Raw genomic sequence first — 26,924 nt, 5'->3', positions numbered from 1 at the left:
CAACACGGTGACAGGCGAATACTAATTAAACTTCTACCAAGAAGCCGTGAGAAGCAGGGGCTGCTATAACATTGTCTCCAGTTTCTTCATCTAGTGACATATATGTGTGCTGTCTGGAAATGACACCTCAATGATTTCCTGTATTAATGGTTACTGAAATAAAAAATCTGTATTGGATTATTGGAAAGAGGTTTCCTACATGGGTCTCTGCTGTGTGCATAATACCAAGATGAGTTAATGTGTGTTATGAATCGGGGGATTGAAGATGTGTGTAGTTTTTTTATGACAGTTTAACCACCTAATACTGGGCACTTTCACCCTCTTTCTGCCTAGGCCAATTTTCAGCTTTCAGCGCTGTCACACTTTAAATGACAATTGCGCAGCCATGCAACGCTGTACCCAAATGTTTTAACATTTTCTTCCCACAAATAGAGCTTTCTTTTGTAAATAAGTAATTTTTCTCCTTCACTGATGTGTGCTGATGATGGGCACTGATAGGGTGGCATTGATGAGGAGGCACTGATATGTGGCACTGATAGGCTGCACTTATGGGCAATGATAGGTGGCAAAGATAGGCGGCACTGATGGGCATTGAAAGGCAGCACTGACTGGCATCTGGGCACAGATTAGTCTCACTAATGGGCATAAATTGGCATCACTGATGGGCACTGACTGGTGTCACTTATGGGTACAGGTTGGCATCACAGATGGGCACAGAGTGCCATCACTGATGGGCACTGTGGGGGATGCACTGTAATCAGGGCACTAATGATCAGGAGATGCCTCTGATGGGCTCTTTTCTCCTCTCACTCTGTCAATGTGAGGCAAGTAGAGCCGATAAACAGCACTTCCTTGTTTACATGTGATCAGCTGTGATTGGACACAGCTGATCACATGGGTAAAGAGCCGCGACAGAGGTTGCCTAACTTGTGTATGCAGTTCCCCGCACACACAGGAAAATATTTTTTGGAGGCATTTAGTATACTAACTGTGTACAGAAGACCTCTGGGTTACCTTATTGCATTGAATTTTACAGAAAATTACAGTTGCTGCAGATTGAATTGGAAAGATAATTTTGATGACATTAAAGAATAAGTTCACAAAAATAAATAAATGAAATACACATTTTTTTTTTTTTTTTAAAGGTAAAAAAATCAGCTTTACTATAATTTTCTTTTTTTTTTTTTGGAACCTGGGTGGCTTAATAAGGGATTGCTGGTGCCATGCAGGTCTCTTGCAGACTGTTAGTGTGAGCTGTCAAGCCCATACATCATTTGGGCGGGCAAGAAGAATCAATGAACTACCAGAACACCTAACTGCGTTGTGGTAGTTCATTGAGAACTACAAGCCGACATCTGCAAAGCCTGTTGGTACTTGTAGTTTCCCATTCACAGAACCCTTTTTTTTACATTTTGACAGCCAGCATGGGATCTTCTCCTCCTAGCTGTCACAATGGGAAATTGGGGGGTTGGTCACAAAGTGGACTTACCCTTTTTTGCATACTGTTCTAAATTCCTGAAAGACACCCCACATTCTACAACTTTATACAATTATGAAACCTTTTGTACAATGTTTTTCAGTACGGGGCTTTTACAACTGTATAAAGGCAACTATGCCAAAAACATTCAACTAAAGTTAAAATAGACCGGGTATGCCTTTCTAAATATCTGACCGGCTACGCCAAAGGCCTTTGCTATAAAGTTTTTTCATTACACAAATTCTATATTTTATATATTTTGGTGGAAGAGACTTGCAACAGTTCTAATACTAATAAAGTGTTATACAACACTTTGCTCATGTCTGTTCCGTTCTTTGAAAGCCAAATCCTGCTGTAAAGAAACAATATTGTTTAGTCCTGAAATGTTATTTCATGCATTTCTCTCATGTGCTGCTACAGGTGTAGGAGGTCACTTAAAATAAACTTTTATTGATGGAGATAAGGAGTCTGGCATTGCTTACCTGGAAACCCCAGCGGCCTGGCTATCCAGATTATGCGATGGTGTTCATACTCTCCTGAACAAGTGAGCAGATCAGGATCATTAGAGTGAAGTCCGTGCTCCTGATCTGCATACTTGCTTCTTGGTCAGTGACTGACAGTACTGAAGCCTTAAATTTAGCATGACAGATAAACAACTAGTAAGCTAAAAAGACTGTATACTTCCTTAGTAAGGGTTTAATTTACCCCACAAAATACAATAGTGCCATTTGTAAAAACTACTCTTAGGGCCTGTGTTGACAGGCTTTTGTATGCTTTAAACTGGTTTTGCCTTCCCACATAAGTCCATGGAAATGCAAAATCTGCTTGAAGCTGAGGCTCAAGAAGGAGGTTCACTGCAGGTCAAATGATCTGTTGATGAATTCTGAATGATCTAGGAAAAATCCCAAACTAAGACGCTAAGGGGTTGATTTACTAAAACTGTAGCGTGCAAAATCTTGTGCAGCTGTGCATGGTAGCCAATCAGCTTCTACCTTCAGCTTGTTCAATTAAGTTTAGGCAAAAAAACTTGGAAGGTGGTTCCTATGTAGAGCTGCACCAGACTTTGCACTCTCCAGTTTTAGTAAATCTGCCTCATTGGCAAATCACATTCTCGGGTAAATAACTTTTGATATCCTGTTTGACATTTTGTAAATCCAACAGTCTCATATCATTTAGCTCTGCTTATTTCCCCTATACATTGGGGTGAAGGGCATACTGGCTATTGAATTAAACCCATTTACCTTCTCTTAAAAGGCAAGAACATGTGATTTCCATTATGTTTCTATTATTCATAATCTTTCTTTCTTGCTTTTACCAGGTAGCAATTTGGCCCAACTAATACATCACTCCCTTCCTTAACCTAAGAGATCTTTTTGACCACATAACCTACAGTATGCCTTCATCTTACATTCAACTTAAAGCAGTTCTCCAGTCTGTAACTGTAACGGAACCGCGACCCACAATGTGTTTGTGGTCTTCCATCAGTATACAGCTTCCTTCAGTCTTGAACATAGATATCAAATATTCCAGCCGCCCCCATACAAAGCTAGACGACAACTTAGCTTCTACTGGAACCTTCTCCTTTATTGAACATTCTCACACAGTTTATATACAGCATGGACATCCCCCCTCCTGATCAGATTACCCCATCAAGACAGAGGTTGCCTGATTACATTATCATATGCAGATGACATTGTATACAGAAATATAATTAACCTGAACTAATTATCTAGCCATCTGGACAGAAACAATATGTGAGTTCATTAACAATTAACAATGGGACAGACAGGTTTAACAGAATACACATCACACCTCAATACACAGACAATAGGGAGAGCATGTCTCTGACATGGAAGCTCAATACACGTTATCATAAGTGTAAACACAGAACCTATTTAAAGCAATCCAAACCATATTCTCAATGTCCATTAAGTATCTGTCAGCAGCTACAAATTCTATAGCTGCTGATATTTAATAATAGGACACTTACTTGTCCATGGATCCAGCACCGTCCTCACCTGGTCTAGTTCTTCACTAGCCTTTTGGTTCCCAGAACCAACATCTTAAAGTGAAAAACAAACAATAGAAAAAAAAACCTGTAAGACAAAGGCATAATGAGCTAGTATACATCACATACTAGCTAATTATGAAATACTTACCTTAGAACTAAGCCCTCCAGCGGCGCCCGCACACCGCTGAGATGGCTAACATCTTCCCTGGTGTTTCTTCCGGGTTCGCAGACTCCGGCGCTGTGAGTGGCTGGGGCTGCGATGTTCTCACTCCTGCACATGCAGGTGGGAGTCATTGTTTTTGGCACAAGGCTCTAAAGGTCCGGCACAGTAAGTCGGACCTTCAGAGTGCATACCCCGATGACGTCATGGCTGCATGCACTCTGAATAGCTCCTAAACTGTGCAAGTTTAGGAGATATTCACAGTATCTACAGGTAAGCCTATAACAAGGTACAATTAAAAATTAAAAAAGAAGAATTTGCTTCCTCTTTAAGTGTGGGCACCCAGCTGTGACAGTTTGCGGCTTCACAGCCAGCTGCCCGCTGCGCATGCATGAGCCACGCTGTGCTTTGTGAATGGTCCCGCAGTCTTCTGGGACCTGTGACATGTCCCAGAAGACTGCAGGGAGGAAGAGGGAGAGGAAAGATTCTCTGTCAAAACTGGGCCTCCTCCCCCCCGTCAAAAATAACATGCCAAATTGAGTAGGGGGGGGGGGGGACATAAAGTGGAACTTCTGCTTTTACTTCCCCTTTAAACTATCTGTTACAAATCACATGGCTCTTTTGACCATCAAAAATTGGAAATGGTCCTGGAAAAACGTGAAAAAATAAGATATATGTCAAAAGTAATACAATTCTTAGTTTACTATTTGTCTAGCTGGGTATTGACCTGTACTATGTACAGTACCTTAGGTTTGTATCAATGTCCCCATAGACTTCATTAAAACTGACTGGTAAAAAAAAATGAGGTCTCTTGCGTATGTGTTTTGAAAATATCTTCTCTGCAGCAAAGTACAGTGATACAGATTATCATTTATGATGGAACTCAATAGTGGGTATAGCTGAGTAGGAAAAATAAAGAAATGTATTGATGTCAGATTCCCAATAAAATATAGTATTATTGCAATTTAACTTTGAATCACAAGTATGCAGTAAGATATTGATTTTTTTTTTTTTGCAGATACACAGAGATGATGCTTTCACTTAAGAATGGTATGATGGCAGTTGTAGAGACGTTACTCAATAAATTTGAAGAGGACCAGGCCAAAAATCGAGAAATGCAGAAAAGAGCACTACATGAACAGTCCAGCTGTAGATATACTGATAATTGTTCTGACAGTGATTCATCTTTCAATCAGGTATGTGTGTTGCAGTGCAACTTGCATTACAAAATAGTTTCAAATAGCCATTTAAGGGAGCATTACTTTTTTTATTAATTTAATTTAAGTCAACAGATGTGTGTATATGTGTATATATATATATATATATTGTAAATAGTTTCTTTAGTTCAGTAAAATATATACTGTATATTGCATATGAATATCATATCTTATTCATTAAGTACAGGGCACAGGCTCCTTACGTATTGATTATTGTTTTTACAGTATGCCAACACCTTTAGATGAGAACACTGGCAAACAAAGTAGTTAGGACAGCCCATGTAACCCCTCTTGCTCTGAGCAATCCTCAGTTTTTTTCCTGGTGTCCTTGGGTGATGGATGACCTCTTTCCACTGATTCTGACTGGACCCACTAGCTTCGAGGGCATTCGACAAGGGTTCAATCAAACAACACCACAGTTGTGGCTTACATCAGTCATCGGGATGGCATCAGAAGCTATGATGCCCCTCCAGAATTGGATATAATTCTGACTTAAACTCAAAGAGGTCTATCAGCCTTCCAAATTTCACTTTCAAGAGAAGACAGTTGGCATTTGGACTTTCTCAGTCATCAGTGCCTCGATGTGTGGGAAATAATCTCTTTACCCCAAGGTGTTCTGGGACAAATGTCAATGCTGGGGGATGCCAGACATAAATGTATTGGCATCCCCTTTAAAAATCTGGTAGACCAGTTTGTGGCCAAAATCAGGGATCCAAAGACCCTTGGGGTGAACACACTATTGACACATTGGGATCTGTTTCGGCTAAGATATACCTTCCCTTTGCTACAGATTCTTTCTTTGATTACTTGGTTGTTAAAACTCAAGTTTTAAGAGACCGGGCTATTCCTATGCTACTTAAATCTAAGAAATCAACCTCTTGCAAAGTCTATTATTGCCCTTGAGAAGGCTTACTTCACATAGTGCAAGGCACAGAAATGACACCCCTAAGATGATACTCTGTGGAATGCATCCTGTCCTATCCCCATTTTGGACTGGAGCAACATTTTGCCTTGAGCAACCTGAAGGGACAAATTCTCTTTTCAAAACTGCTGGCCAATCATTCCCTGATAAAGACCTTTGTTCAGGGGATGGCTTACATCACTCCTGCTGTTCATTTACCAGTCTCACCTGGAGATTTTAATTTTGTTCTGTTCTGTTGGCTTTACAGAAGGTTGCTTTTGAGCCTATTTGGGACATATCCTTGGCCAAAAATACTTGTAAGGTAGTTTTTTCTTGTGGAAATCACATTAGCAAGATGAGTCTCAGAACTGGCGGCCTTGTTGTATACAGAAAACCCTTCCTTGTTCTTCATAAAAACAAGGCGATTTTGAAGCCCCAGGCCTCTTTTCTCCCTAAGGTGGTTTCCTCCTTTAACCTTAATCAGTAAATCTTCTTGCTTCTATTTGTCCTGTTCCAAAGCACCCAAAAAAAGATCTTTCCACATTGTTTAGATGTAGTATGGGCAGTGGGAGCTTTTCTCTCAGCCACTGTGTCCTTCCGAACCTCAGGTTCTCTGTTTGTCATGCATCTCATTTCATCATCTCTAAATATATTAGGCAGATTTTTCCATCCTTCAGAGCAGCCTTTTTCAACCCGGGTCCCGTAGCACCCTGGGGTGCCTTTTAGTTTCTAGTTAATATTTGCCCCTAATATTGTGTAAAAGCCAGCTTTTTTTTTTTGCACAAAGCCACAGGTTTTCATTGTGCAGTATAAAACTATTAATTTCATTTTTTTACATTTTTGAATGGGGTGCCTCCAATATTGTGCAACATTTTAAAGGGTGTCTAAATGGCAAACACTGATAAACACGGTAAACACTGATAAACACAGTAAACACAGTAACACTGATAAAATGGTAAACACTGATAAACACTGTTCCTGGAGCATGGATGTGTATAATGTTTATCTATGTGAATAGGCAAAGTCTGGCTATTAATATTTTGAAAAAACTCTAACTATGCAACCCACTGCTTGTTGGTATATCTAGTCATTGGGCATATAGATTGCCTCTATGTTTGGGTCCTTTTTTTCAATTATTATTATTATACAGGACTTACATAGCGCCAACAGTTTACGTAGGGCTTTGCAGCTTGAGGGTAGACAGTACAACCACAATACACTTTAATACAGTAGAAATCAGAGGGCACTTTACAACTTGAGGTTAGACAGTACAACTACAATACACTTAAATACAGTAGGAATCAGAGGGCCCTGCTCGTTGGAGCTTACAATCTAAGAGGGAGGGTCAAGAGGTAATAATTGTGGGGGGATGTGCTGATGGAGAAAATAAAAGTACAGTTGTTAGGTGGGGGCCAGATAGGCTTCTCTGAAGAGATGTTTTCAGGAATCGTCTGAAAGTGGACAAAGTAGGAGATAGTCGTACAGATTGGGTTTCAGCATTTCAGAGGATGGGAGAGGCTCAGGAGAAGTCCTGGAGGTTAGCATGGGAAGAAGTGACAAGAAAACTAGAGAGCAGGAGGTCCTGTGAGGAACAAAGAACGATTTGGTTGGTATTTTGAGACCAGGTTAGTGATGTAGCTGGGGGCCAAGTTATGGATGGCTTTGTAAGTTATGGTTAGTATCTTGAATTTGATTCGAAGGTTGAGTGGCAGTGAATGGAGGGATTGACAAAAAGGGGTAGCAGACACTGAGCTGTTTGTAAGGTAGATGAACCTGGCAGCAGTATTCATGATGGGCTGAAGGGGGGGTAGCCTATTTAAAGGTAAGCCAATGAAGAGGTAGTTGCAGGAATCGAGGCAAGAGATGGCCAGGGAGTGGATTAGAAGCTTTGTCGTTAGTTAGGAAGGGACGTATCTTGGAGATGTTGCAGAGGGTGAGGCAGCAAGCTTTGGACAACAACTGGCTGTGGGGCCGAAAGCAACATTCAGAGTCCAGGATTACACCTAGGACTTGGCATGGGGGGACAGATTGATAGCTGAGCCATTGATTTTGACAGATAAATCGGAGGAAGGGAAATGTGGGGAGGAAATATTATGAGCTTGGTTTTGGATAGGTTGGGTTAGAGGAAGTGATGCGACATCCAGGCTGATATGTCTGTTAGTAAGTTGGTGATGCGTGAGGAGGCTGGTGAGCTGAGGGGTGGAGAGATAATTTGGGTGTCGTCAACGTAGAGATGATATTAAAAGCAATGGGAGGCAATCAACTGACCCAGGGAGGAGGTGTAGACTGAGAAAAGGAGAGGTCCAAGAACAGAACCTTGGGGGACCCCGACAGAGAAAGGAAGAGGAGAGAGGGTAGTAGAGTTGTAAGTAGCACTAAAGGTGAGTTGGAATAGGTTGGATAAGAATCAATGAAGAATACAGTCACAGAGACCAAGGGACTACCTTTTCTTTACTTTGGGCTATTGTCTCTGTGGCATCTCTTTTCCACTCCTGTATAATATACAGCATCACTTTGTGAATATAACCTTTTTTTATAATGTCACCCTGAGGTCCCCTAAAAAAGCAATCTATTGCAAAAAGCACCAGGACCTTTCCCTAGATCCTACAGATACAGAACCTTTGCATACTGAGGATAGATGTATTTTTCACAATTTTTTTTGCACATTTTTTTAGTAGGACTTATTGACATCTAGTTCTGGCCTGATTGAGGTGAAATATGAAAGGGTGAGATCCATGCTCTATCTAGAGTCATTTTGGATACACCTTTGGTGGCTTTTTAAGATGATTTTAATATTATGTACACAATAAAATTTAATTTTCAATGTTGTGATTCTATTTCTGAGACTGTAGCATAGTGGTCTCCAAAGTGGAGCCTGGGTGCCAGATGTGATCCTTTGTTTGTTTGCTATTATATGGCCCTAGGGGCACTATTCCTCCCACTGATATGAGACACTATTCTGCAATCTGACACCAACAATGGGGCACCATTTCTCCCACTGACACCAATAATGGGGCACTATTACTCCCTATAGTACCAACGATGGGGCACTATTCCTCCCCCTAACACCAAATGTGGCGATGTTTACTCCCACTGATGCCAGAAAAATGTCTGCTCCAGCTGGCTACAGTCTGGCCCTCTTATAGTCTGAAGGACAATAAACCAACTCTTTGTTTAGAAAGTTTGGAGACTCCTTCTGTACCATCATTAAAAGTCCCACTCTTTTCTTTTTTTGTGTGTGTTTTTATTGTTATTTGGGAATGTGGTGCAATTCATACCAAATGACATCCTTGTGAGATTACACTGATTGGCTCCCGCTGTGTCCATTCACAGTGGGAGTGGCGAACTGGTAGCGCGCGTGCGCCCCCCACATGACATGCACAAAATCACGTACATGAATGTGATTTTGTGCAGCCGGGCCGCCCTGCTGCGGTGGGCGGTCCGGAACTGGTTAATGAAGTAAGCATCATAGGACTCTTCATTCCTGTGTCTGTGGCTGCAGCAGTCTTGTGTATTGACAGCCTAAGTTGGAGGTCCCTTCCATTTTTTTTAAATAAGGGTGGAATTGTTGGAGGGCCCAAGGACTGGAATGAAGAAATACTGCACTACTTTGTATATTACCTTTAAAAATAACACATGGCAATATTTCAAGGTATTTAGAGTTTTTATGTTTTATTTATGTATTTATTTCTTTATTGTTGCAGAGTTATACATTTATGAACCAGGAACAACTGCAACTTATTGCTGAACAGTTAGATCCAAGTCAGCCTGAGGAGGTACGTAAAATATAACAACTTGCTGTTTAAAGATGGTGTCACATGGCCCTTGCCATTATTCAGGAAGTGTTTTCAGGCAGAGACATTGATTAGCTGGTTCTGTGTAACCAGCTTCAAAGAGCCAGCAAACCTCTTATGTGAGATTTTTAAATGGTCTGTTGATAACATATTATAATTATGTAGACATTTTTACCATGTAGGATTTTTTTAAAAAAAAAGCTATAATTGTAGAGGGGCAATACTCTGCGGCACACAACTGAGTATCTTTGATCCAAGCTGAATGAAAAACTGCAGTAAACCTTTTTTCAGACCTTCCCAAAATTAAATGACTAACACAAAATAGATTGCACTTAACTGCAGTTATTTTATATACATGTGTATGCAAAAATTGCTATTCTTTGTCTATTTGTCAACTGTGGTACTTTGGATAAATTTAGGCAAGCCTACATGTTTTCTTATTTAATTGTTTTACATATTAGGTAATCTACCTGGTGTTTCTAAATTTATTGATCTGTCATAAGAGCACCACATCATAACTGCAAATATTATACTAAGGATACATGGTATAGTATTCTCACACAACAAAATTCTTGTTTGAGTACTTATTGATGTTGATGGTGTAGATCAGTGGTGGTCAACTGGAAAATTACCTCTAGATGGCTGCATAGCAGCAATGCATTTTCATACCTCAACTCTCAAAAATGTTGGTCATGCTGCATTTTTTGCGGCATATCACAATGCACACTGAAGAAGTTGGAATGCAATTATCCCCAACATTGGTGTCTGTGGACGCAATAATAAACTCCAATATTGGTGTCAGTGGACCCAATAATAACCTCCAACATGTGTGTGAGTGGATGCTATAATAACCCCCCAACATAGACGTCAGTGGATGTAGTAATAACCCCCAGCATTGGTATCAGTGGATGCAGTAATAATCGCCAGCATTGGTGTCAGTGAACACAATAATAGCCCCCCAGCACTGGAGTCAGTGAATCCAGTAATAGCCCCCAGCACTGGGGTCAGTGGATGCAGTAAAAACCCCCAGCATTGGTGTCAGTGAACCCAATAATAGCCCCCATCACTGGTGTCAGTGGACGCAGTATTAACCCCTAGCACTGATGTCAGTGAATAGAGCATTAACCCTTAGCACTGGTGTCAGTAAATGCAATAATAGTGGCCAGCATTGGTGTTATCAGATGCAATAAAAGCCCCCAGCACTGGTGTCAGTGGATGTAGTAATAGCCCCAACACTGGTGTCAGTGGTCACAATAATAGCCCCCAGCACTAGAGTCAGTGGATGCAATAATAGCTTGCAGCAATGGTGTCTCTGAACATTGGCATCCGTAAATGCAGTAATATTACCCCAACACTAGTATCAATACTATTACTTTGGGTGATCACTGGCAGTAAACTTTAAGCCCCCCTGCATTCATGGGCAGTGACAGTGAAATTTAAACACCACACACACACACACACACACACACACACACACACACACACACACACACACACACACACACACACACACACGCGGTCAGTGGCAGTGAATGTTAATAACATTGGTGATCACTTACCCATCAGCATTAGTGTCATTGAATGCAATAGTAACTCTGAACATTGATATCAGTGAATGCAACAATAGCCCCCGGTTTTGCTGTCAGCGGATGCAGTAATTGTCCCCACCACTGGTGTTAGTGGTTGCAATAATAGCCCCCATCACTTGAGTCCGTGGACGCAATAATAGCGTCCAGCATTGGTGTCCCTAAACATTGGTGTCAGTGAATGCAATAATACTGATAATAACACTAATATCAGTACTATTACCTTTGGTGATCACTGGCAAAAATCGTAAGCCCCGCTGAATTGATGGGCAGTGGCATTTAACTGCTCCTCTGTATTAGTAGTCTGTGACAGTGAAAGTTAATAACCCAAACACCTTTCCTTGGTGGTTGTGGCAGTTAAATTTAACCCCCACCTACATTGACAGTCAGTAGAAGTGAGAGTTAATCCCCCCTTCCCTCCACCTGCATTGCTGGTCAAGGCAGTGTAAACGAACCCCCCCCCCCTCCCTCACAGGCGTTGGTGGGCATGGCAATGAAAGTTAACCTCCCTAATTTCCTTCCATTGTTGATCACTTATCTGCTGTCAACACACTCCTGTGCTGCTCCCTCTCCAAAGGCTGGGACTTTACTTGTACTATATATGGTAATCAGTGCTGGTGATGAAACACAAAGAGAGTTTTAGCGCCGGGCACCCTTCTGCCATTCTCCTTTGTACATAGTACCCCACAACTCATGGGCTGCATACGGAGGGCCAGTGGCACGCATGTTCAGCACCAGGGGTGTAGATCCTGAATTAGTCTGGTCATGCTCATTAAAGGAAAGGTCTAATGGGAGAGATGACTTAATCTACCTGTATTGCTCTAGAAACCAGTGTGATTTTTTCTTTTACTTTTATTATATAGTACTTTTGAAAAAAGGGGAGCCTGATGAGATGTTTGAGGTAACAAAGATCCCTTGATAAATAGTCTGTTGCGTTCTGTCCTGTTAAGAGGTTATTGGGAGCCAGAAGAGGTTATTGGGAGCCAGAAGAGGTAAAGTGTTGACTTTACAAGGTACCACCATGGGACACATTCATATGGATGATGAATCCTCGGCAGATTGATTCAGCTCACTAGCCATCATTTCCACGTGGATTAATGCATGTGTGATATGTTTTATTCATCTCAATAAGAAATGGATATTTTAGTCTCACACACTTAAGGTAGTCGCTCTTGAAATCACTGGAAGTCCAAAGATTGACAGCAATATCTCTGTGTAATTGTAAATGACAGGTAAAAAACTATCATGCTCTATCTGTAAATAACCATTATTTTCCTGATAGATAATAAAGAAGCCTGTCAAACATGTGCTGCTGTATAAATGCAGAGGTGGGTCATCACTCAATGACTCCATAGCACCTATGGCACTTGGAAATAGGTGTCCCTTAAATGGATGTTTAGATCTTCAAATTCCCAACCCACTATTATTTTTCAACTTTACAGCTATTAGTTCTCAATGGACCTCAATTAATCTTTGTTCAACAAAGATACCTGCAGTCAGCATGTCAGGACAAGTCTTCATACTAGTAATCAAATAGCAATAAAACTCATTGAAGTACACTGTACCCTGTAGGAAGGTCTGCTTATAGAGATTTTGAATGCTCCACAGAAAAATAAGCTTCCCATTAAATTTAAAAGTAAGGTGGAAGTCAGGTACATTGTGGAAAATGTATCAAAGCTGGAGCATCCAAAATCTGGAGCAACTGTGTATGGCATCCAATCAGCTTCAATTATTCATTGTTTAAGCTTAACTTAAAAAGTTGAAGTTAGAAGCTGATTGTTTACTATGTACATCTGCTTCAAATTCTGTCTGCTCTAGTTTTTAATACATATGCCCCTCATTTTTCACCAGCATAAATATCCAGTAAGCAGATTTGGTTCCATATGTGCATATGAAAGTAAAAAACTGCCAAATAATTATTTTCAATGCCAACACACTCAGGTATTCATTTTATAGTAAACAGGTAAAGGGGTCTTGCTGGATCGAGCATGACCCAGTCCATGACCCATATAATAGATAAAAAAATGTAGACCACTGCATTTTGAGTCCACCTCTGTGCAAACCAGCACTGACGTACACTGTGCCTTGCAGTTATCGCTGCTCTTTATAGACAAACTCCTGTTAACAGCCAAGCAAACTTTTTGCAAAATGAACGTGTAAGCATATCCAACATTCCTTCCTGATTAAAGTGGTTCTACAGTGTGAAAAAAATAAATAAAAGTCAGCAGCTAAAAATAATGTAGTTACTTACTTTAAATAAAAGGACACACACATACCTGTCCAGTTGTCCAGCTCTGTTCCCACCCAAACTTATTCTTGCCTGGTCTTTGGGTCCCCAGCATCAACATCCTTATTGTGGGCAACTGGATGTGATTCCTTAAGCCACTCTGCACTTTGTGAATGGTTCCACAGCCTTCTGGGACCTGTGAGGTGTTCCAGAAGGTTGCGGGTGGGGAGGGAGGGAGGAGAACTTCTAGTAGAATCTCTGTGGCGATCTGATTGGAAGTGGGAGCAGGTACCTTTCAAACCAGGCACCTTCTCTACACCCCAAAGAAAAGTGGCAAAAGTAGAAGAGGAGGCTGGAAAGAGGGCATAAAGTGGAACTGCATTAAAGTAAAAAAAAAATAAAAAAAATCCTATAGCTCTTCCTCCCACCCTCCCCTAAACACTTACATGACACCACTCACAATCTAGAGCTCTCCCCACTGGCAGCCCGGTACTTCTCTTCTTGCATTTACAGGCTTCACTGAGAGCAGTGGGAGCCATTGACTCTTGCTGCTGTCAGTCAAATCCTGTGAGAAGGGAGCAGGAGGCATGGTCAAGTGGCGCTGTGTATGTGTCTGTGGACACACAGTGCCCGGTTCTGGAGCGTGCCCGTACAAGTACCCCTCACAGCACACAGCTTGCTATGGGGGGCACTGTACAGCGCCGGCAGGGGATTTGGAAGAGGCATGGTGCTGCTCTGTGCATTACTATTGTACAGAGCAGGTAAGTATAAACCTCATAAAAAATAAAGGGTGAGGTGAATTTTATATCACTTTAAGGATGTTCACTGATCAGAATATGTTTTCTATCTTTAAAGGTGCGGAAAGAAGCCATGCAAACTTTATGCTCTGCTCCTCCTTCTGATGTTCTGAACTGTGAATCCTGGAGTGTCCTGCATAAAAACCTCACTTTGTCACTGGCGGATCCTGACTCCACATTTACTGTAATAGCATCTATTATTATTTTTTCTTTCCAAAGAATTATTCCCCGTATTTGTCAGTATAACTAAAATATCTATATTTTAAACACAATTCAGTAAAACATACTGTAATCAGCCACCATGTTTTTCTATTATCCATTTTTTATGCTTTTGTTGAACATAGCAGGTCATATGCTTTTATCTTTAAGGCTGGCCATACATGGGTCAAATTCTGAAAGAATTTTCTTTTGAAAATCTTAAAGTATTTTACAAAAGTGAGTACACCCCTCACAATTTTGTAAATATTTTATTATATATTTTCATGTGACAACACTGAAGAAATGACACTTTGCCTCAATGTAAAGTAGTGAGTGTACAGCTTGTATAACAGTGTAAATTGGCTGTCCCCTCAAAATAACTCAACACACAGCCATTAATGTCTAAACCACTGGCAACAAAAGTTGTACACTCACTACTTTACATTGTAGCAAAATGTAATTTCTTCAGTGCTGTCACATGAAAAGTTATAATAAATTATTTTCAAAAATGTGAGGGGTGTACTCACTTTTGTGAGATACTGTATCTAAGAATTTTCGTTCGAATTTCTCATCATTAATGGGCCACAGCAATGGTTAATTTTCGTGCGGCCATGGAATTTGAGTGATCAGGCATGTTGGAAAAAAATTGAAAAACTAATGATTTTCTAATCAATGATGGGAGAATCGTGTGAGAAATATATTTGAAAAAGAAAGAAAGTAAATAAAATTCCCAGAAACAAAAGAAGATTCCCGGCCATGCAAATTCTTTTCTGTAGCAACACGAGGTGAAAATAAAGGCTTGGTTGGTCGAATTTTGGAATCAATGGTGGCACCATCGAATCTTTAAACACATTTTCTGAATTTTGAAAGAAAATTTGATCGGAATTCGACCCATGAATGGCCTGCATTAGTCATGTTTTTTTTTTTAACCACATACAGTATTTCAATCTTTTGTTTTTAGAGTTTATTATCGCAAGTATGTAGTGACTAGTATGTCATGATGGATGATGGATGGACCCAGTGTAAGATAGCCATGTGTTTGCAGTGGTACTCCAAAGACTTTTCAATCTTTTGTTGTACACATTATTTTGTGTCCTCATTATAGTTTGTCTTTGGCAAAAATGTTCAGTGAAGTCAACGGCCTGTAGTGACTTTGACATTTAGATATATTCAATCGTTTATTTGTTTTTTTTAAGTTACTGTTTAATTGGGATGATTTGTTAATGTTGATGTTTTAATAATGTTTATATGGCCATATAATGATATGCTCCTGTGGGATTTAAACACCTTCAAGCATTTGGCAGCTGTCTGATAAGCACTTCTAGATTTATCCCAGTATTCCCTGTAAGCCATGAAAGATAATATACAAGTTACATAGATAAACAGCTTTCTGCTAATCACAATTTTCCATCAGACGGAGAAAGTGTAGTAGATACTAATTTGCATATTCACAGTGTGATAGGGGCGTCTGAAAGATATGTGAATAATCTGCAAATGCTCAGGAAATAATTTGCTGAATGTCTAGAGAGCTTTATAGGGGATAAACAAGCATTTGATAGAACTTGATGAAGATAAAAAGACAAGGCGCCTCTAAGTGCAGTAGGCTCTGAGTATTTATTAGGTTAAAAGTATAAAAGCACTCGCATTTGGTAAATGTAACATGGGTATAGCAAAGATCTGTCTGGAGTCTTCCTATCCGCTGTACTGAGTGGTTGCAATGAGGACATCCGGTGATCCACTTCCTGTAGATGCATCCTTTCCTTTGTGTCTCAGCCTGGTCGGCATGAGATTTCCTGAAGGCAGGGTGTGGACGCAGCGGCTGGTGTCCAATAGAGCGGGTGGTGGGCGGTTACATGTTTCGGTGTCTATTGGACACCAGCCGCTGCGTCCACACCCTGCCTTCAGGAAATCTCATGCCGACCAGGCTGAGACACAGACGAAAGGACGCATCTACAGGAAGCGGATCACCGGATGTCCCTATTGCAACCACTCAGTACAGCGGATAGGAAGACTCCAGACAGATCTTTGCTATGCCCATGTTACATTTACCAAATGTGAGTGCTTTTATACTTTTAACCTAATAAATACTCAGAGCCTACTGCACTTAGAGGCGCCTTGTCTTTTTATCTTTATCACTTTCAGAGCAGCTTCTCCTCTCCAGTGCTGCCGAAGTGCAGTGTCTCACCTAAAGCCTGCTGTATTCCACGGAAGCGCCCATACAACAAACCCTTTTTATTTGATAGAACTTGAATGTCCTGGAGAACCCAGTCTTTAAAGTTGATAGCCATGCCTAGAAACAAAGAAGGTTGGGAATCCTGTCATAAGTGCTTTTGTACCCCTCTTCCCACTCAATTTAAATAAATGTGAGCTTGGAAGAGCAGAGCCTTCAAGATTGTGGCAACACTTAGACCTTATTTTTACTGAATAGTGATGCGCTCAGGTGTGTTTGGATCCTAGTCCAAACTAGCCTGAGCTATCCTGCCAGGAAGCTATCATTGCGCACTACCAATCATAAGTGCCCAAGGCATTCTCTGCCCTGCAGATGCACAAATACAAAGGGTGTATGTACATGCAGCTGCAGGGCGGGGAATACCTCAAATGCTTATGAATGGTGGTACACAGTGACAGTTTCCTGGTGAGAAAGCTCATGCAGGTTCGGACTAGGATCAGATCATGCCTAAACCCATCCCAGGTACTAAGTGTTGAAGGATTGTTAGTTGGCATTTGGCCAGCCTCCAAAATCTGGGGTAGCCTACCTTCTAGATTATTTGAATGCTTCACTCAAAAATAACATTTACATAAAAAAATTGAATTAAAATATATTTCAGAAATATTGTTTTTGCTGGATTCATGTACTTAAAGGCTTAGTTCACCTTGTCCAGAAAATAGCAGTCAAGGGGTCCCAGTAGATATTAAAAACCTGCTTAGCTTTGTAAAATAATCAATAATTTTATTGTTTACCTAAAGGACATTTGGGTCCCCTCAGAAGCCTGGCTAAAAAAACTCCTAGTTAGCAACCCTCACAGCCTGCCTTGTTGCTGGGACATGAACACTGTTGGTTTTCCACATCCAAAGCTTTTCATATCCTAGAAAATAGTGGGGCCTCTTGACTGTATAAGCTATTTTCTGGAAAAGGAGAACGTAGCCTCTAAATATCATCATGCGTAGATTATGGGCAAATGTGATTACTTGGCTGTGCATATGTAAGTTCTAAGGATATTAAAGGCTTGTTGTGTTTTTTTTTTTTTTTTTTTAATTACAAACATGTTATACTTTCCTGCTGTAATGGTTTTGCACAGAGCAGCCCTGATCCTCCTTTTCTCGGGTCCTTCCCCGACTCTCCTGGCCCCTTCCTCCTGCCGATTGCCCACACAGCAAGCAGCTTGCTATGGGGGCACCCGAGCAGGCTGCTTCTCTGTGTGTGTCCATTCACACACGGAGCGTAGCTCGGCCCCGCTCCTGCTCTTACCTCATTGGCTTACTGGCTGTAATTGACAGTAGCAAGAGCCAATGGCTGCTGTCAATGAGGAGGGAGAGACCCTATAGAGCTGAGGCTCTCATGCATATCTCTGGTTTGGGATGGGGCTAAGGTACGTTTTAGGGGGAGCTGGGGGCGCTGCTAAACACAGAAGGTTTTTTACCTAATAAATCCTTGAGCCTTTACAACTACTTTAAGGCCTTAAAAATACTTTGCGCATTAATACAAATCAAATAGATTTCAAAAACAATGATAAAACTGAAGAATATAGTCAGTCCAGTGATATAAATTTCTTCAGCGTGCAGTTACTTTATGAGAAACAACAAATGTCCAAATGAAATAGAATATTGCACCATCTCACCGTGAGGTGAATACATCTTGAAGGGATGACCAAACACCTTGTGCCCTTCACAAGTTACAAAGGCCTCTTACCAGATGGTATTGATCCCTTTAACTCCCTCCCATCCGCGCTACAGCCTATATACGGCTGCAGCGCGGACTTGAATTTTCGGGAGGCCGTTTTTAAACGGCCTCCCAGAAAGACTCTCCCCGCGCGCTCCCGCGAGCGCGCATCGGGGAGAATCTGTGTCGGCCGTGTCCAAGGGACAAGGCCGATCACAGATCGTGGTGAATGGCCAATTCACCACGTGATCAAGCCGTCCAATGAGAGATGATCTCATATGTAAACATATGAGATCATCTCTCATCGCCGGCGCTCCTTCCTCACACAGACACTGCAGTGTGAGGAAGGAGGGGGAGCCGTCAGCCGCCGGGGACACACAGCAATGTAATCAGGGCACTGATCACCAGTGCCCTGATTACTAAAGGTTAAAAAAAACACAAATTGCCCCCCCATCAGTGCCCACAGTGCCCGCCATCAGTGCCCCCATCAATGCCCACAATCAGTGCCCATAGTGCTTCCAGTCAGTGCCCATCAGTGCCTGCTCATCTAGGCACTGATGAGCACTGACTGGCAGCACTATGGGCACTGAGTGTGGGCACTGATGGTGCTGCCCATCAGTGCTCATCAGTGCCACCCGTCAGTGTCCATCAGTGCCATCCGCCAGTGCCCATCAGTGCCGCCTATCAGTGCCCATCAGTGCCGCCTCTCAGTGCCCAGCAGTGCCACCTCTCAGTGCCCAGCAGTGCCGCCTATCAGTGCTCATCAGTGCCGCCTATCAGTGCCACCTATCAGTGCCGCCTATCAATGCCGCCTATCAGTGCTCATCAGTGCAGCATATTAGTACCTCCTCATCAGTGCCCATAAGTGCCACCTCATCAGTGCCCATAAGTGCCACCTCATCAGTGCCCATAAGTGCCACCTCATCAGTGCAGCCTATCAGTGCCCATCAGTGCCGCCTCATCAGCGCACATCAGTGAGGGAGAAAAATTTATTTTCAAAATTTACTCGCAGAAAATAAGAAAAACTTTTTTTTTTTTTTCAAAATTTTCTGTCTTTATTCTTTTTTTTTTTTGTAAAAAAAAAAAAAAACCCAGAGGTGATTAAATACCACCAAAAGAAAGCTCTATTTGTGTGAAAAAAATGATAAAAATTTCATATGGGTACAGTGTAGCATGACCGCGCAATTGTCAGTCAACGTGTGCGAGCGCTGAAAGCTGAAAATTGACCTGGATGGGAAGGGTGTTTAAGTGCACAGTAGGCAAGTGGTTAAACGAGATCAAGTGAGCATGTACAGTATCTCACAAAAGTGAGTACACCCCTCACATTTTTGTAAATATTTTATTATATCTTTTCATGTGACAACACTGAAGAAATGACACTTTGCTACAATGTATAGCAGTGAGTGTACAGCTTGTATAACAGTGTAAATTTGCTGTCCCCTCAAAATAACTCAACACACAGCCATTAATGTCTAAACTGCTGGCAACAAAAGTGAGTACACCCCTAAGTTAAAATGTCCAAATTAGGCTCAAAGTGTCAATATTTTGTGTGGCCACCATTATATTCCAGCACTGCCTTAACCCTCTTGGGCATGGAGTTCACCAGAGCTTCCCAGGTTGCCACTGGAGTCCTCTTTCACTCCTCCATGACAACATCATGGAGATGGTGGATGTTAGAGACCTTGCGCTCCTCTACCTTCTGGATGCCCCACAGATGCTCAATAGGATTTAGGTCTGGAGGCATGTTTGGCCAGCCCATCGCCTTTACCCTCAGCTTCTTTAGCAAGGCAGTGGTCATCTTAAAGGTGTGTTTGGGGTCGTTATCATGTTGGAATATTGCCCTGCAGCCCAGTCTCCAAAGGGAGGAGATTATGCTCTACTTCAGTATGTCACAGTACATGTTGGCATTCATGGTTCCCTCAATACACTGTAGCTCCCCAGTGCCGGCAGCACTTGTGCAGCCGCAGACCATGACACTCCCACCACCATGCTTGACTGTAGGCACGATACACTTGTCTTTGTACTCTTTTTCTGTGTTCACGCAGGAAGCCCACCCTCCTCCCACAGTTAGAAAGCACCCCCTGGGGACACATTTAACCCTTTGATTGCCCCTGATGTTAACCCCTTCCCTGCCAGTGTCATTAGTACAGTAACAGTGCATTTTTTCACACTGATTACTGTGGTAATGTCACTGATCCCCCCCCCCCCCCAAAAGTGTCAAAAATGTCAGTTAGGTGTCTGTTCTGTCCGCTGCAATGTCGCAGTCCCACTCAAAATCGCTGATTGCCGCCATTACTAGTAAGAAAAAAAAATAAAATAGAAATGACATAATTCTTTCCCCTAGTTTGTAGACGCGAAAACCTTTGCCCAAACAAATCAATATACACTTATCGGAATTTTGTTTACCAAAAATCTGTAGCAGAATACAAATTGGCCTAAAATTATGAAAAAAATGTATTTTTTTTTTTTTTTATTGGGAATGTTATATAGCAGAAAGTACAAAATATATATATATATATTTTTCAGAATTGTTGCTCTTTTTTTGTTTATAGCACGAAAAAAAAAAATCGCACAGGTGATCAAATACCACCAAAAGAAAGCTCTATTTGTGGGGAAAAAAAGGGACATCAATTGTATTTGGGTACATCATTGCACAAAAGCGCAATTGTCAGTTAAAGTAACAGTGCCGTATCACAAAAAATGGCCATTAAAGGGGTAAATCCTTCTGGTATAGAAGTGGTTAAAGAGGTGTAAGACTGTAAACCCTGGGGGGGGGGGGGAAACTTGTAAGACAAAGGCAAAATGAGCTAGTATGCATCGCATACTAGCTCATTATGAAATACTTACCTTAGAAATAAGCTGTCTTAGCGGCGCCCGCACAACACTGAGACGGCTGACATCTTCCACTGTGTTTCTTCTGGGTTGGCGGATGCTGGCGCTGTGAGTGGCTGGAGCGGCGATGACGTCACTCCCTCACATGCGCTTGGAAGCCACCATTTATGGCACAGGCTTTGAGCGCATACGCTGATGACAATATTGGCTGCATGCACTCTGAATATCATTATATATACTTACCTTAGAACTAAGCCCTCCAGCAGCGCCTGCACTCCACTGAGGTGGCTGACATCTTTCTCGGTGCTTCTTCCAGGTTCGCGGACTCCGGCGCTGTGAGTGGCTAGGGCCGCGATTACGTCACTCCTGTGCATGCGCACAGGAGCCACTGTTTCTGTCATGGGCTTACCGTGTCAGACCTTCAGAGCCCATGCCATGCCGCTGTTTCTGGCATGGGCTCTGAAGGTCCGACACGATAAGCCGGACCTTCAGAGCAGAGGTGGGGGACTTGAGTCACATGACTTGACTTAAGTCAGACTTAAGTCACCAGTTTGAGGACTTGAGACTTGCTTGTCTAAAATGAATAAAAGACTCGACTTGACTTTGACTTGGTATTCATGACTTGAGACTTGACTTTGACTTGAGACATATGACTCGAAATGACTACTTTTTTAAGTTATTAAATATTTGCATTTTCTCAAGATGTGTTAAAGCAAAAAGAATGTGCCTCTTATGTTTCTGACACCACAGTCACTTAAAACACCTCAGTGTGTTCTGATTTTTAGGACACTGGCTGTTAACAATGGAAATACTTAAAGCGTAGTTCCGGCCATAAAATCGATAAAATCGATTTTGGGCCATCCGCTTGCTCTAGGTCACCTGAAAAACAAATGGATAATTACGTTTTTTTTTTTTTGTTTACTTACCTTGTTATTGAAGAAAATATACTCACCTTTCTTCCACTTCCTACCTCTGTGGCCGCGGCCCGCGCCATCACTTCCTCCTTGCATTGATTCCTGGGAGCTGAACGTCATCACTCTCAGGAATCAATGCGCCTGCACCGGCCCCGCTCGTCACTTCCGGTGCAGGCGCGTCATTCCCTGCTAAACAGCTTCTGGGCATGCCCAGAAGCTGTGGAGGGATGACACGCCCGCACCTGAAGTGGCGAGCGGGGCTCCGGTGCAGGCGCATTCTGGGAGAAGAAGACACGGAAGAGGACGCAGAAGAGGATACGCTGGCTTCAGCTGCCCACATCCGAGATGGCAGCGCTGGAGAAGAAATTTTCAAGGTAAGTATTTCTTCTACAGAGGCTATCCATTGTGGAATGTACTACCCCCTACTGTCTCGGGGGTATTTTTATCTAAATTTCACCCCCCGAGGCCAGAACTCTGCTTAACATGTTTTTAGTGACTGTGGTGTTGAAACATGATGAAGGATTTTGAGCTGTTTGGGCATTCAAAGTGTTTCTTTAATATGCCAAGAAAAAAGCACTAAGCAGTTTTGTTAATGTTGAAAATAAAACAAAACCTTTCCTGACCACTGACTTTTAACTGATTTAAAGTTGAAAATTGGGGTAGATCAGTACTTTGACTTGATTTGTGACTTGGCCAAAATAAATGACTTGACTTGCTTGACTTCTAGCAGGGACTCGACTTGACTTGCTTGCTTTTCACCACAGTAACTTGGGACTTGCTTGAGACTTGAAGGTTAAGACTTGAGACTTGCTTGTGACTTGCACATGTGTGACTTACTCCCATGTCTGCTTCAGAGTGCATACCCCAATGACGTCATCGGCTGCATGCACTCGGAATATCTCCTAAACTGTGCAAGTTTAGAAGATATTCACACAGTACCTACAGGCAATCCTTATTATAGGCTTACCTGTAGGTACAAGTAAAAAAAGAGAGTTTAGAAACATAGAAACATAGAATGTGTCGGCAGATAAGAACCATTTGAATAGTCCCTGGCCCTATCTTATATGAAGGATAGCCTTATGCCTATCCCATGCATGCTTAAACTCCTTCACTGTATTTGCAGCTACCACTTCTGCAGGAAGGTTATTCCATGCATCCACTACTCTCTCAGTAAAGTAATACTTCCTCATATTACTTTTAAACCTTTGCCCCTCTAGTTTAAAACTGTGTCCTCTTGTGGTAGTTTTTCTTCTTTTAAATATGCTCTCCTCCTTTACCGAGTTGATTCCCTTTATGTATTTAAAAGTTTCTATCATATCCCCTCTGTCTCTTCTTTCTTCCAAGCTATACATGTTAAGGTCCTTTAACCTTTCCTGGTAAGTTTTTTCCTGCAATCCATGTACTAGTTTAGTAGCTCTTCTCTGAACTCTCTCTAGAGTATCTATATCCTTCTGGAGATATGGCCTCCAGTACTGCGCACAATACTCCAAGTGAGGTCTCACCAGTGTTCTGTACAGCGGCATAAGCACTTCTCTCTGTCTACTGCTTATACCTCTCCCTATACATCCAAGCATTCTTTTGGCATTTCGTGCTGCTCTATTACATTGTCCTCCCACCTTTAAATCTTCTGAAATAATTACCCCTAAATCCCTTTCCTCAGATACTGAGGTCAGGACTGTGTCAAATATTCTATATTCTGCCCTTGGGTTTTTACGCCCCAGGTGCATTATCTTGCACTTATCCACATTAAATTTCAGTTGCCAGAGTTCTGACCATTCTTCTAGTTTTCCTAAATCCTTTTCCATTTGGCATTTCCCTCCAGGAACATCAACCCTGTTACATATCTTTGTGTCATCAGCAAAAAGACAAACCTTACCATCAAGGCCTTTTGCAATATCACTTATGAAGATATTAAACAAAATTGGTCCCAGTACAGATCCCTGAGGTACCCCACTGGTAACATGACCTTGTTCTGAATGTTCTCCATTGACTACAACCCTCTGTTGTCTGTCACTCAGCCACTGCCTAATCCACTCAACAATATGGGAGTCCATGCTCAATGACTGTAGTTTATTGATAAGTCTTCTATGTGGGACAGTGTCAAAAGCCTTACTAAAATCTAGATATGCAATGTCTACTGCACCTCCACCGTCTATTATTTTAGTCACCCAGTCAAAAGAATCTATAAGATTTGTTTGACATGATCTCCCTGAAGTAAACCCATGTTGTTTTTCATCTTGCAATCCATGGAATTTAAGAATTTACTTCCTCTTTAAGTTGCAAAATGCAGCAGCAAAACAGTTAATGCAGTATTTGTCATGCTCTTTTATCACAGTACAACCATAAGAACTGGAAACATTTTGTACCTGAAAAATAAGCTGAAATAAATTCACAGGCATTAGACAAATTGATTTTATTTATATGTCTAGCAAGTCCTAAATATGCTTGTGAGTGATGATTAAAGGACATAGTTACATGAGACATTAAGTGGAATTAGAACATGGGCACAGAGCGAATTGCTTTTTCCTCTGTAGTTAACTGTAGGAAATGGATAAGTGGAAAGACAATTTCAGTCTTGTGTATGATTGGTGCATCTTGGAAAAGTAATTTACAAGCCAAGTAAGTAGAGAATTGACTTCTTTTTTGCCTGTTGAGTTTGTTGCAGATAGTGAATTGAGTCTAACTTGAATGCTTGATTTTATGGTTTCTGCTTCAATACTTCCCATCTGTTAGTCACCGAAATAAAAACCTGTCTAATTTTCCCATACATATAAATTACAATTTTTTTTCATTTTTCTTTTTCATTTGACAAATACTCATAGAAAGGCTGATTTACTAAAATAATTCAGAATGTTCACACAATAAATTGTTTGAATATTCATTTCAATTACCCAGTCGTGTTCAGCTGAAATAAGTCAACAAGGATTTTCATTTTCACATGATTAGGTAATGAAGTGAATCCTTGTACAATTTATTGTGTGAGCATTCTCAGTTCCTTTAGTAAATCTGCCTCAAAGTGCCGGTCCAGTTAAATTGAATATTTTTGATAGATAACTGCAAAAATCTCTTATCTTCTGGAACAATTCTGTCTCTAGCAGGCCCTTCTCACATCTCTGCAACATGCATTATTCTACTGTAACATGTAATTAAAGTGTTACTAAAGTCTCTCTTTTTTTTTTGTTAAAAATAATAAACATGTTATACTTATGCTCTATGTAAGGCCCCTTTCACACTTGTGCGACCTAAAGGTTGTGCGATTTTGCCACAATTTTTTTACTGCATTTTTGACTGGACTTGAAGCAATGCCTATGTCTATGGAACTCAAAATGCATCAAAGTCTGACCAAAGTAGTGCAGGGACTACTTTGAAGTCGTTGCAACTTGAAGTCGCACAAATATGAACGATACCCATTGGAAATAATGGAGTATGACTTTTCATGCGACTTTGCAGTCCCAAATTGCAGGACAAGTCGCACAAGTGTGAAAGGGGACTAATAGTTTTGCACAGAGCAGCCCAAATCCTCCTCTAAGGTCCCTTGCCGGTGCTCCTGGCCCCTCCCTCCTGTTGAGTGCCCCCTCGGCAAGCAGCTGTCTATGGGGGCACCCAAGCTGAGCCGCAGCTCCCTGTGTCCATTAGACATGTGCGGTTCGTTTTCGTTTTGAGTAAACATTCGGATTAATTTTTTTCATTTTTCGGATATGTCCGAGTATTCGAATTACAGTAGAAACAAAGTTTACCAAACGCTCCAAATAACTAAATGAAATGTGTCCGAATTTCTGAAATTTGATTCAAATCTTGCGTCAAATTCCATTTGAAATTTAACTGTAAATATATTTCTGAAATCAAAAACCGTGTGTGTTATTAGAGTACCATTTCAAAATAATACTGTTTTTGTTAAGCCAAAGATGATTTAAAGAGTCATTGTTATAATTTAAAGAAGATTTATCTTTTGTTTGTTCACTTTGCCTCATTGGAATCGAAAAAAATATATAACATTTTCAATTCGACTGATTCTGAATTTATCGATTTCAAACGATTCTAATAAAAAAAAATCAGTAAATTCAAAAAAGACACATAAAACAAATTCCAAATATGAATTGAACGAATCAGCCGAATTGAACTAAACTAAAAAAGTAGATTAATGAATCTAAACGAAACCAAAAAATAAAACAAATTTTTCATTATGCACATGTCTAGTGTGCATTCAGACACGTAGCTGGTGCCCGATTCATCCCCTCTCTCTCTTCATTGGCTCACTGACTTTGATTGACAGCAGCCAGAGCCAATGCCATCTCAGCCAATGAGGAGGGAGAGTCCCAGACAGCCGAATCTCTCGTGCAACATTGCTGGATTGAAATGGGCTCAGGTAAGTATTAGGTCCCTTTCATACAGGCTTTCAAATCCGGTCCGCCTATCAGTTTTTCAGGAGGACCGGATCGGATGCTCCATGCACCCCTATGGAGCAGCGGATGTCAGTGGAGACATCTGATCGCCGCCATTACTAGTACAAAAATAAATAAATAAATAATAATGATATAAATCTTTCCCCTAGTTTGTAGATGTGATAACTTTTGTGCAAACCAATCAATATACACTTATTGGGATTTTTTTTTTACCAAAAATATATAGCTGAATTCAAATTTGCCTAAAACGATAAAAAAAAATGTATTTTTTGGGGGGAATGTTATATAGCAGAAAGTAAAAAATATTATTATTATTTTTTTTTTTTCAGAATTGTCGCACTTTCTTTGTTTTTAGCGCAAAAAATAAAAATCACACAGGTGATAAAATAGCAGCAAAAGAAAGCTCAATTTGTGGGGAAATAAAGGACATACATTTTTTTTAAGGTACAGCATCACATGACCACATAATTGTCAGTTAAAATAACACGGTGCCGTATCGCAAAAAATTGGCTGGTCATTAAGGGGGT

At 41.1% G+C, this 26,924-nt stretch overlaps 1 protein-coding gene across 2 annotated transcripts in view; it reads left to right on the top strand.

Annotated features, from left to right (window-relative positions):
• Nucleotides 1-26,924, top strand: part of TBC1D32 (TBC1 domain family member 32) — a 532,407-nt gene that overhangs the window by 60,766 nt on the left and 444,717 nt on the right. For both annotated transcript variants that reach the window (XM_082249090.1, XM_082249089.1), the window contains exons 4-6: nucleotides 4,667-4,844; nucleotides 9,471-9,542; nucleotides 14,229-14,354. In XM_082249090.1, the coding sequence (XP_082105216.1) occupies nucleotides 4,667-4,844; nucleotides 9,471-9,542; nucleotides 14,229-14,354 (376 nt within the window). The remainder of the gene's footprint in view (nucleotides 1-4,666; nucleotides 4,845-9,470; nucleotides 9,543-14,228; nucleotides 14,355-26,924) is intronic.

Source organism: Pelophylax lessonae (assembly GCF_965119305.1).
Source record: "Pelophylax lessonae genome assembly, chromosome: 3".
NCBI lineage: Eukaryota > Metazoa > Chordata > Amphibia > Anura > Ranidae > Pelophylax > Pelophylax lessonae.
This window is presented reverse-complemented; position numbering and strand designations above follow the sequence as displayed.